Genomic DNA, 12,930 nt, shown 5'->3' with positions numbered 1-12,930 from the left:
CAAACATTAAAAAAAATAAATTAAAAAAAATAAAGATTTAAGGGGCATCGTAAACCCTGTATTTTTTTGTTTGATTTTAGGTATAAAATGGAATTTCTAAAGAGTTGAAATAAACCATAGAAAGTATAAATAAATTATTGCGGTATACATTTGGGTAAACTATTGAATATTAAACTCTTGAAACTACTTTATAAAAACACTTATGTAGGCTGAAGTGTGGTATAATGTGTTTATTTCCCTTGGTGTTAGTAAAGTCAGGTAAAAGTTTTGAGAGATACTAGGTATTTTTATTTTTCTGAAAATATTTAGCAAGTATTTGTTTAATGATTGCATTCAAAAATCTTTTTGAAAGAAATTGAAGGAATTTGAAGCCTTTGAGCTATGTGAGGAAGGTTTTCTGCATATGGTAACTGGGTATTTTCAAGCTATAACATTAAATTGTTTCAACTTTAAAGTTGTCTTTTAACTTCAGAGAATAATAATGGAAACTCACTGTTCAGTTTTTCTGTGAAGTGGTATGTGTGCAGCATAGTTCAAAGAATCTAGCACTTACTAAATTATAGTTGAATCAATGTTATTTGACACTAGTGTTCTAACAGAAGGTAAGTTCTTAAAAATCAACTGAATAAGATTTTTTGTACACTCAAGTGATGGTAGCCTAGTATTGAAAAATTTTAAATGTTCATAAGTGTGTCCAAATAATGGAATTGAGAGAAAGACAGATTATAATAAAGTAGTCTAAGAGATGGCAAATCCATATTTTCTCTGATGAACTGAAGGATGGAATGCCAACCATCCACATAGATAACCGTATTGGGTATGCAAAATCTCTTCTGTTGGGTACTATGTTGAACTGAATTATTTGGAAGATGATTTGCTTGGATGTCTCAAATGTACCTCAATCTCAGCATATCCAAATTAGCACTCGTGATGGTCCATCCTCAAACCTGTTCTTCTCACAGTGTTTTCTGGCTCATTAAATGGCACCCTCTGGGGGCACCTGGGTGGCTGAGTCAGTTGGGCATCCACAACTTTGGCTCAGGTCATGATCTCACAGTTTGTGAGTTTGAGCCCCGTGTCAGGTTCTGTGCTGACAGCTCAGAGGCTGGAGCCTGTTTTGGATTCTGTGTCTCTCTTTCTGCCCCTTCCTCGCTTGCATTCTCTCTCTCTCTCTCTCTCTCTCTCTCTCTCTCTCTCTCTCTCTCTCAAAAATAACATTAAAAAAAAAAATTTTTTTTTTAAATGGCACCACTCTCTACCCTCGTATCCAAATGAGAAACCTAGACATTAGTCTTGATACTTGCCTCTTCAGAGCTCTTACCTCTTTTGGCACTGTTCAGTAAAAATGTTAGCCACATGCATAAATGTTCTAGTAGTTACATTAAAAAGATAACAGGTGAAATTAATTTTAATATATTTGATTTAATTCTATATATCCAGATTCTTATTTTCGTATTTTAAAATCAATGAGATGTTTTATATTCCTTTTTATTTTTTTTAATTTTTTTTTTTTAATGTTTGTTTATTTTTGAGACAGAGACAGAGCGTGAACAGGGTAGGGGCAGAGAGAGAGGGAGACAAAGAACTTGAAACAGGCTCCAGGCTCTGAGCTGTCAGCACAGAGCCTGACACGGAGCTAGAACCCACGAACTGTGAGATCATGACCTGAGCCGAAGTCGGATGCTTAACCGACTGAGCCAGCCAGGTGCCCCTATATTCCTTTTTAAATATTACATCTTCAAAGTCCAGAGTATGTTTTCGCACCTAAAATAAGTACATTTCAAATCATACCAGTCACATCACATGTGACTGGTGGCTACCATATTGGACAGTGAAGATACAGTCTGTCACCAAGTCCTTTGAGTTTTACCTCCTAAGTATTTCTTAATTCCTTCTCCCCCTGTCTCAACTGCCATCACCCTGAATAAAGATTACTGGTAACTTCTAGCCTTTGTCCCATCAGGTCACACTGTGGCCAAAATGATCTCTGCCAAATCTCCTTTACTTCCACCCCCTTATCATTTACTCTTCCTCCAAATCTCATCATTTCCTTGGGTAAGCCTTTCCTGATCCTCCTCCTCTAGGTCAATTCTGTTACCTACTGTTTTTTTGTTTTTTAAGTTTGTTCATTTATTTTGAGAGAGACAGAGACAGTGCTAGCAGAGGGAGGGAGAGAGGGAGAGAGGGAGAGGGAGAATCCCAAGCAGGCTCTGCACTGTTAGCACAGAGCCTGATGCAGAGCTCAAACTCACAAACCTCGAGATCACGACCTGAGCCTAAACTAAGAGTTAGACATTTAACCAACTGAGCCAGACAGGCACCCCTGTTATATACTCTTATAGCACTATGTATACCTTCTGTTGTAGCACCTAGTTTACTTTCATTTGTGAGTCTATAGCACTTGTAAGTTCCAAGAGCCCAAACCACGATTTTTCCCCCTCTAACAAGAGTGCCAGGCATAATTACTCAACCAGAATCTGTTAAATTAACTAAATGAACTTAACTGCCCTCCTTTAAAATGCAGTAGTCCCCAATATAACAGTGTATTGTTCAACCCTTAAACACTGTACTGGGGGGCGCCTGGCTGGCTCAGTCGGTTAAGCATCTGACTTCGGCTCAGGTCATGATCTCACAGTTCGTGGGTTTGAGCCCCATGTTGGGCTCTGTTCTGACAGCTCATAGCCTGGAGCCTACTTTGGATTCTGTGTCTCCTTGTGTTTCTGTCCCTCCGCTGCTTATACTCTCTGTCTCAAAAATAAATGTTTAAAAAAACAACAATTTTTTGTTCTGGAATTTTTTCCTCTTTTTTTTTTTTTGTCTTACATATGGGTAAGAAATGTTCTCTTCATTGTTCAGAAGACTTTAATGAGTTCCCTTTACCTACTGAAATAAATTTCAAATTTATAATCTTTCATTTGAGGCCTTGTATAATCTAATCCTGAAAGTGTCTATCACAATGTCAAATGAAACTGCCAAGTGGTATTCCCCCTAGTCTCTAAATACGCATTACCCTTAGGAGCCATCTTTCTATTCATTCAATAAGTGTCTTTAGTATACTGCCAGATAATGATCAAAGCCAGTACTATACAGTAGAACTTTGTATTCTACTGTATATCTTTTTTGTTCTGTGTGTATTCTGTTCTCTGTATACCCACCGGCCACTTATACCTGTTAAGCCCTTGAAAGTTCGCTGTTGAGCACTTGAAATGTGAATAATGTTGAGGAACTGAATTTTTTATTTTGGTTAAACTTTACTAGCCACACATATAGCTAATGGCTGCCAAATTGTATAGTGGAGATCAAGGGAATGGGGCACGCATTATCTGCCCTCATGGAGTTCATGCCCTATCATGTGGCGATATAGTCAGTAAATAAATTGTATCAGATGGTGATACATTTTGCAGGAAAATAAAATTGGGTAAACAGAGGAGATGTATATGTTTGGGAGGAGCAGAAAATGTTATTTATAGAAGATAGGAAAGATGTTAATTATAAGCTGATGTTTGAGCAGAGACCTGAAAAAAGTGAGAGTGAGTGCAAGCCATATGGGTGTATTTAGAAGTGTTCCAGAAATAGAGGACAGCATGTACAAAGGACCTGAGGAAGAAGTGTGCTTGCCCTATTCTAGAAATAACAAGGAGACCAGTGTACCTAGATTGAAGCTACAGGGTAGAGCAGCCAAGGACCAGACCAGAAAGGACTTTATTGGCTGTTGGGGACACTTAAGCTTTTGCTTGTGAGACAAGACACCATTGGAGGATTTTCAGCAGGGGAATTTCATGACCTTAGTCTTTAAATGGATCACTCTGGTTATCATATTGAGAATAGATGTATACTTACATACCAGAAATGTCCTTTTGAACAAGACAGATGGCTATTAAAATGTTTTGTCTTTCAAATCTTAATTCACAAGTCACCTCTTTTACTTGCTTTTCCTAAGCCTAATCATATAGAAGTAATTATTCTTTTTTGTTAGTGTATCACAGTTCTATATGTTGATTTTTTTCAGTAAACTATAAATTCTCCAGTGGCAGTGATGGTAGCTAGTATGCCCACAATGCTTGTAAATATTTATTGGTTGAGTGAATAATTACCTGTAACTACAACTAAAATCATAGAAACACTTTCTTGAATTTTAACATGAAATAATATTTTGATGAAAATATTGCTCTATATTTGCCTTAGAATTATATCTAAATACAGTAATAAAAAAATAGCAGTGATAGTGTTCAAAGTATTGTCTATATTCATTTAATCCTCACACAACTCTGTGAGTAGGTATTATTATCATTATTATCTTCCAGATGGGAAACGGAGACAAATAATGGTTAGGTAATTTCTACAAGATTATAGAGCCTGGATTTAGATTCATTCAACCTGGCCTTAGTGAACTCAGTTAATTTTTTTAGTAGGTCATAACCAGTAGAATTTGAAAAATAATTTTGGGGGCCAACATAGCATCCCCAGGTATTAGCATTTATTCTGAAAATTCTAACCTTTATTCTGACCACTGTTCCATTACTTATGAAACAAAAATATGCAAAATTCTGATGTTCATTAATGTATTTTTAGAATATACATGATTATGTTAATCCATTTAATTCATTTTTTCATAAGGAGAAGCAGAATAATGGCATATTAATGTAAACCTACACTGAAAATAAACTTTGTGTTTTTCTCCCGTTTAGGGCCTGTATATCTTTGGGATCGAGAACTCGAGCCATTGGAAATGCAGCTAAGAGCCAGGTAAATTGTTAATGTAGATGTTTTGACTTACAGGAAGAATTAATGGAATCTTGGTAATTAAGCTTCCACTTTATGTAGTTAAGAGTGAAAAAAGAGGAAGGGAAATTGGACAGACCTTGATGTCTTTGTATTTTAATAGATATATTTTGCTTTGGGGGTTGCAAAATATTTCTTAAATTTTATTAAAAAGAAACAAAAGTCTTTTTAGAATTGTGAAGTTAGGATGTTGCTATCCTATGACACCACTTTTTCCCTGTATGGTCACTTTTCTATGAGGTGGTATCCTATCTAGTATATACACTTCAATAAGTAAGTGATGTCTTACTGCAAAAAGAAGGTAGGAAAGATGGAAGAACTAATTTCCAGAGTAACCCAGTGTAGCTACTTTACATGGAATCAGTTTAAGTATTCATATTTCTAGGCTTCTGAAGTGTTTGTAAGTGGAACATTTACTTTTAATATTCCTTATTACAGGTTCATTTTCCTTGGACTTTATTTCCCTAAACCAAAAGCCCTTAACAATTACTTCTTACATTTTAATGTGTACCTGGGTTTTTTCCTCATAAAATAACTTTAATGGGACTTTTTTCCCTCATGACTTTGTAGGAGTAATTAACTCCTTTATCTAGGAATTTCTGCTTAAGATTTTGTCAAGGTTGTCTTCTAATTGGCCTATATATGAAACTGTTTATCTTCTCTTCCACTTTCATACTGTATGTAAACAAATGTTGAGCTTGTTTCAAAATGACTTCTTCACTAAAGTTTACATTTCATATTCTGTTTGATCTTCTAAGTTGTATGATTGATATCAGAGTCTCTGAAGAAAGCAAACTGAAGTTATTCCTGTAAAGAGACCAATGTGGTAATTGAGCATCCCTGTAGCATTTATCTCGTAATTGAAGAGCCAGATCTATTTGGCTTTAACTAAGAGGTCAACAACTGGATCTCAGTAATATTCTATAGTTTGCACTACATGTTCTAGTTAAGAAAAAATTACTTTCCTAAAATATAAGCCATTTACAAATTAAGACACTTTAATTTAGCATCATGCTCCATAAAAGAAGTTTAAATTTACTAGCCTTGGAGCAGTTCTCAACAATGAGAAATTTCACAGAGAAGAAAAGAAAAATGGTGCAATAAGGAACACAGTTTCAATAAAAACACAGTAATGAAAGTGGAAGGAAATAAAAAGTACTAATTCACTTAAAGCAAAAGTGTTGAGGGAAACCATAGAGATGAGTTGTAGATTGATTTTCACTGTATTATTTGAAAACCTTTACACTTTTGTTCTTTCTTTTTTGAAAACATTAATTTTGAGTCTACATTTCTAGGATAGGATAATTTGAGGGGCAATAGTTAAGATGCATACATTTCTTTAAAAATTTTATTTTATTTTTGAGAGAGAGAGCATGAGCGGGGAAGAGGGGCAGAGGGAGAGACAGTCTTAAGGAGCCCAATGCAGGGCTCAATTGCAGAACCCTGGGATTGTGACCTGAGCCAAAATCAAGAGAATCCTATGCTCAACCACCTGAGCCATCCAGGCACCCCTAAGGTGCATACATTCTTACTGTATAATTTTACTAGTAGCTGGAAGGCAGATAAATGAATGATTGTGTGTAATTCTAAACTTAAATGTGTAGAATTGGTGGTTTAAAAGTATAGCATAATGTTCATTTTGCATTCATTAAGTAATTGATAAAGAAAAGTGTTTACTGTCAACAGATAGTCACGAATGTAAGAAATACAATTCATGGCTTCAAAAAGCTTCATGGGCGATCATTTGATGATCCCATTGTGCAAACTGAAAGGATCAGGCTTCCTTATGAGCTGCAGAAGATGCCTAATGGAAGTGCAGGAGTTAAGGTAAGCTTTATATTCCCAGAGTACAAACATTTAAATTCAAGAAAACAAATACAATATTTCCTATTTGTAATTTAACTTTTTTTGTCTGGACACAGTACACACGTACCAAGGTATAGACAGTTTTTGTTGTAATCTTTAGTGAGTGCAAAAAAATTCTAATTAGATAACCTTTTAAATCCAAACAGTACTTTTATTGTCAAGAAAAAATGATCATTATTTGGAGAACTTTTAGAAGTGAACTGTTTTCAATTTCAAGCGATAAAGGCAGAGGCATAAGTGATTTAGAAAAATAGACCCCAAAGCTATATTAATTGCTATATTAAAGCAAACTTCTTCAAAGTGAGAGATGGATTCTTGGTTTTTAATTCTACATCCCGAGACAGTAAGTTATAGATTGGTTAACAAAACATGTTTCTGTTGATTTTTCAAAAACTAACAAAATACCTCAAAACACATAGAGTTACCATGTGACCCAGCATTTTCACTTAGTTGTATACACCAGAGAATTGAATGATATGTGCACACAAAAACTTGTACATGATTATTCACAATAGCATTATTCGTAATAGCCAAAAAGTGGGAACAACCCAAGTGTTCATCAGCTGTTGAGTGGATAAAGAAAATGTACCTATACAATGGAATATTATTTAGCCATAAGATGGAGTGAAGTATTGACAAATAATTCATACAGATGAATATGGCACAAAATATAACACTTACACATAGATTGTGCTACTTGAGAGAGAAGCTCTTCGTAACTCTTCGAGTTTAGTGTTGTTTTTAAGTTTTTTTTTTTAACGTTTATTTTTGAGACAGAGACAGAGCATGAACAGGGGAGGGTCAGAGAGAGGGAGACACAGAATCTGAAGCAGGCTCCAGGCTCTGAGCTGTCAGCACAGAGCCCGACGCGGGGCTAGAACTCACGGACTGCGAGATCATGACCTGAGCCGAAGTCGGCCGCTTAACCGACTGAGCCACCCAGGCGCCCCTGGAGTTTAGTGTTAATAGAGTAAAATTTTGTTCACTGAGGAAACAAGTTACAGGACAGTTTTTTCCTCTGTAACTGTAGTTATTATATGGGTTCCAAGGTAGCTTTTTATTGCTTATAAATTTATTATTATTTTTAAAGGGTTTGATTACTTAAAGCCGTACGTCTTCCAGTATTCCTTTGTTAAGCACTGTAAAGTTTCCTTTCGTGTGCTTAAATGCAACCTACTCTTAAACCTATGTATAAGATGAAGTAGTTATTTGGTCTAAAAAAATAGTAAAAATTTCATATATATATCTCTAATATTTAATTTTATTTTCTAATATTTAATTTATTTACTCCCAGAAACTTTGGAATAATACATACTTTATCTTTTATTTTTAAGTTTAATTATTTCTTTTGAGAGAGAGAGAGAGAAAAAAAAAAATCCCAAGCAGGCTCCACACTGTCAGTGCAGAGTCAAGCAATGGGGCTCAAACTCACAAACTGTGAGATCATGATGACCTGAGCCGAAATTGAGTCAGATGCTCAACCGACTGAGCCACCCAGGCATCCCTCTTTTATTTTTTTTAAGAAGAAATTTTCTTTTTCGTTCCTTTCCCTAAAATTGTAAAACGAAAGCTTTCATTTTAAGCCCAGGAAGAGTTCTGACTTTCAAAAGAAAGATTATTTGATCTTTTTCTTATTCATTATGTGCTTGGAAAGTGAATAAAAATTGCTTTTGTGAGAGGTGGGGATCTAACACAGGAAGACATTTTTGAAAACAATTTGTTTAATATAATCTGTATAAGGCACTTGAACTTTAGAAATAAGAGGTTGTAATATTAGAATAATCTTTTCAGAATATAACTTCCATGGGCAAAGACTACCTTTTTTCACTTTTGTTTATCCATCATGTATAGAGTAGATGTACATGTTGGATGAATAAATGACTTAATAAATATCTCAACTTGTGGTTTTAGGTGCGGTACCTAGAAGAAGAGAGACCTTTTGCAATTGAGCAAGTTACTGGAATGCTGTTGGCCAAACTTAAAGAGACTTCAGAAAATGCTTTGAAGAAACCAGTGGCTGACTGTGTGATTTCAGTAAGTTTTACTTCAATAATGAATACTTTTAAATCACACTTTCCAATATATTAATTTTATGTTGAAATATTTTTCTTCCCTTTTCTTTACTCTTATTTAGTAAATAATGTATTCTTTTTTTTTTTTTAATTTTTTTTTTTTACGTTTATTTTTGAGAGGCAGAGAGACAGAGTATGAATGGGGGAGGGGAAGAGAGAGAGGGAGACACAGAATCCAAAGCAGGCTCCAGGCTCTGAGCTGTCAGGCCAGAGCCCGACGTGGGGCTTGAACCCACACACTGTGAGATCATGACCTGAGCGCAAGTTGGACACTCAACCGACTGAGCCACCCAGGCGTACCGTAAATAATCTAAATCCATTTTTATTTTTACATTTTAAAAAGCCCACCTTATTTGATAAAGTTTAGGATTGAGTTTCCCCTAAAGTCCATTGTGATAATCAGCGAATCTTAAAAAAAAACCTATGTATGTGATTAGTGACTGCTATACTTGTCCCACTTATCCCTAAGAATCTTTCCTGGTCGCCATTAACTTCTCACCTGTAGGGACCTTAACATTTTATGGCAAAGTTGAAAATTTCCAGCTAGGTATTTGAGATAATATATGTTCTGTATCAGAAAGAAAAATTCTTTTTTAAAAAAATTGGATATATTTAACATGTTATACTTTCAGAAATTTTGACATGCTTACACAAAACCATCATCAATCACTATCAGTATAATAAATATTTATCACTCCCCAGAATTCCCTTGTGCCTTCCTTAAAAGAACAATTGTTTACAGATAAGGCGTGCAACATGATGCTTTGACACACATACACATAGTGAAATGATAATGATTACTGCAGTTGAGCTAATTAACATACCCATCTTCTGTAGTTTTTTTTTTGTTTTGTATTTGGTTTTTTGGTGGCAAGAACACCTGAGATGTACTTTATTAACAGATTTCCAATATACAATAACAGTATTACTAACTTTAGACACCATGGGCTGTACATTAGATTTCTAGAATATATTCATTCTATATAACTGAAACTTTGTACTCTTTGGCCAGTATCTCCCCATTTCCTCCACCTCCTAGGTCATAACCACCACTCTACTCTCTGCTTCTGTGAATTCAACTTTTGTAGATTCCACATGTAAGTGAGATCATGTATATTTTTCAGAAAGAAAAGGTCTTTTTTAAGGGATTTCTTCAAACATTTCATCATTTACTCTACCCTTGAGATCCTATTATATATTGATAACTTTTTAAAGTTACTTGTCATCACCTAAATGTGAATGTATTCTTAATACTATTAACTTTCACTATAAAAGTTCAAGAGTCTCATGTTACCAGAAAAAAAGAACCAGATTATGAACTCTTCAGTGAATTTAGTAATTAGACTTTTTATAGGGATTTAGAACTTTTTTGAGAGAAAAATAATGGAGCTTAGTATTTCATTTTCCAGCCACTTAGTAATAGCAAATAATAGTTTACCATTGGCCAGGCACTGTTACAGGCACTTGATGTGTATTAACTCATTTAATCCTCAGAACTACTCTGTGAGGGTAGCATTTTTTTTTTTAATTTTTTTTAATGTTTGTTTATTTTGACAGAGACAGTGTGTGAGCAGGGGAGGGGCAGAGAGAGAGGGAGACACAGAATCTGAAGCAGGCTCCAGGCTCTGAGCTTTCAGTGCAAAGCCCTATGTGGGGCTCGGACTCATGAATATCATGAGATTATGACCTGAGCCAAAGTTGAACACTTAACCAACTGAGCCACCCAAGCACCCACAGGATAGGATATTTTTAATTCTAGTTGTACAGGTGAAGAAACTGAGACACAGAGATGTTAACTTGCCCCAAATCAACAGAGCTGATAAGTGGTAGAGCCAGAAATCAAACCCAGATAGTTCATTCCCAAGCCTCTGCTTATAATTTTTCCATTACACTACCACTTGAAAGTATGCATCAAAGTGGTATCAGTTTTAAAAATCCATCTTAAATTCAAGTCCATCCCTATTAACTATACTTGATAACATTTTCACATCAGAAATTAGCGTCAGAAGAGAACATTATGAACTTCTCAGCCATTATTTGCTTTGTAGTTGATGCAGTAGACCCATTGTGAACTGCACCAGGGGAAGTATTTTCTGCTTTATGCACTACTATATCCCTAAGTGGCTAGAAAAGTACCTAGTACGTAAGTGCTCCATGAGTATTAAATGAAGCCTGTGTTATAATTTAGATTTTTGTCAGAAGGATAATACCAAAATTAGGATAAACAAGTTTATTGAAATTCAAGTTCTTTTCCTGTTAATAGGAGTTAAATGAAATTTCTAACTTCATAAAGCAATAAAATTGGAGGAGACAATTTACTTAAAATTGGAAGAGCCCCAAGTCATTTTGTACATGAGTATACTTAATTAGCTTCTTAGAAATCTGTAGACACAAATCAAAGAGCTTCTTAGTTTGATAGAACTAGGTAAATCTTTTTAATGTTTACTTATTTTGAGACACAGAATAAGAGACACAGAGCAAGGCACAGAGCAAGCACGGGAGGGGCAGCAAGAGAAGGAGAAAGAAAGTTCCAAGCAGGCTCTGAGGTGTCAGTGCAGAGCTTGAACGAAGGAACCATGAGATCATAAGCCAAAATCAAGAGTCAGATGCTTAACCGACTGAGCCACCCAGGAACCCCTAGAACTATGTAAATCTAAACTATAAATTTGAGCTTCAGTTTATGTTTTAATAGTAATATAGTTAATGTTTTTTGTTGATTTTAAAAGAAACTTGGGGCGCCTGGGTGGCGCAGTCGGTTAAGCGTCCGACTTCAGCCAGGTCACGATCTCGCGGTCCGTGAGTTCGAGCCCCGTGTCGGGCTCTGGGCTGATGGCTCAGAGCCTGGAGCCTGTTTCCGATTCTGTGTCTCCCTCTCTCTCTGCCCCTCCCCCGTTCATGCTCTGTCTCTCTCTGTCCCAAAAATAAATAAACGTTGAAAAAAAAAAATTTAAAAGAAACGTATGTTCCTTGTAAATCTCCTGCAATATAGTTCCCCCCTCCTTTTGAGATCATAGCCATTGTAAACCTTTGGGTATTGTATTTTTCTGAGTAGCCTATACCTACACAAAAATCATGCTACACATGTCCTTTTTTCTAATGTAGTATAGGTACTGTTCCATGACAATTCATATCTGCCTGATTCTAACAGCCACGTAGGATTCCATTATATGGATTTACCATGATGTAGTTAATCAATCTCGTTTTAATAGTCTTGGGTTTTCAGCCTTTCATTGTTAAAGATGAACCAACATATTTTTTTTCATAGAGCCAACCAACACAAGAAGGATTTATTGAACATATTTGGAAACACTGCATTATTCCATCTTATTAATTGCTTTAAATTTGTGTTCATACTTTAGGTCAACACTTGATGGTATAGAAATTGCCAAACTTTAAAAAAAAGAAAGAAAACTAGTATTTTTTTCTTGTTTATTTAAACTAGTATTTTTTTCTTATTAGAACACCATTCTTTGCCTTAAGCTGTAAATTTTATTACATTTATTTTACATTTTTAATTGATGAAATGTTTAAAATCTGTTACATCAAACTAATATATTAGTGTTTTAAAATACCAGATTCCTAGCTTTTTCACTGATGCTGAGAGAAGATCTGTGATGGCTGCAGCCCAGGTTGCAGGTTTAAATTGTTTAAGGTTGATGAATGAAACTACAGCAGGTGAGCACTTTGGAATTTAAAATCACTGTCAGAAAAATACCGTTCTAGTTTTTTCTAATTAATATAAAACATTTCTCTTTCTTTTAACTCTATTATGTCCTAGTTCCTGTAACCTTTTGTTTAGGAGTACAGTATTTTGGCAGAAGTTAAACATGTCTTCTGTTCGCAATAAGAATCATCTATGTTACAGAGTTATGGGTAGAAAAGAAATAAAAATCAAGTGATGAAAAGTTAATTTACCTTGAAATTAATATTTATATTCTTCTGTGTGTTAAAGTGCAACATCAAAGTGACTTATATCTTGTTTTCACGTGATTGCTATCTTGACATTAACCTAATTTCTTTGTTCTTACACAGTGGCACTAGCATATGGAATTTATAAACAGGATCTTCCCCCATTAGATGAGAAACCAAGAAATGTAATATTTATTGATATGGGACATTCTGCCTACCAGGTCTCGGTTTGTGCTTTTAACAAAGGAAAACTTAAAGTAAGTAAATAAATGATTTGCTATGTATTAAGTTTAATGGTTAA

The 12,930-nt window shown here is 35.1% G+C and overlaps 1 protein-coding gene across 2 annotated transcripts in view; it reads left to right on the top strand.

Annotated features, from left to right (window-relative positions):
• Positions 1-12,930, top strand: part of HSPA4L (heat shock protein family A (Hsp70) member 4 like) — a 51,082-nt gene that overhangs the window by 8,577 nt on the left and 29,575 nt on the right. For both annotated transcript variants that reach the window (XM_040474345.1, XM_040474355.1), the window contains exons 3-7: positions 4,689-4,746; positions 6,469-6,609; positions 8,560-8,682; positions 12,296-12,395; positions 12,753-12,886. In XM_040474345.1, the coding sequence (XP_040330279.1) occupies positions 4,689-4,746; positions 6,469-6,609; positions 8,560-8,682; positions 12,296-12,395; positions 12,753-12,886 (556 nt within the window). The remainder of the gene's footprint in view (positions 1-4,688; positions 4,747-6,468; positions 6,610-8,559; positions 8,683-12,295; positions 12,396-12,752; positions 12,887-12,930) is intronic.

The sequence above is a fragment of the Herpailurus yagouaroundi genome, unplaced genomic scaffold (assembly GCF_014898765.1).
Source record: "Herpailurus yagouaroundi ecotype Mexico unplaced genomic scaffold, PumYag 28, whole genome shotgun sequence".
Taxonomy (NCBI): Eukaryota; Metazoa; Chordata; class Mammalia; order Carnivora; family Felidae; genus Herpailurus; species Herpailurus yagouaroundi.
The sequence above is the reverse complement of the archived record's forward strand: the minus strand, read 5'-3'. Positions and strand labels throughout refer to the sequence as shown.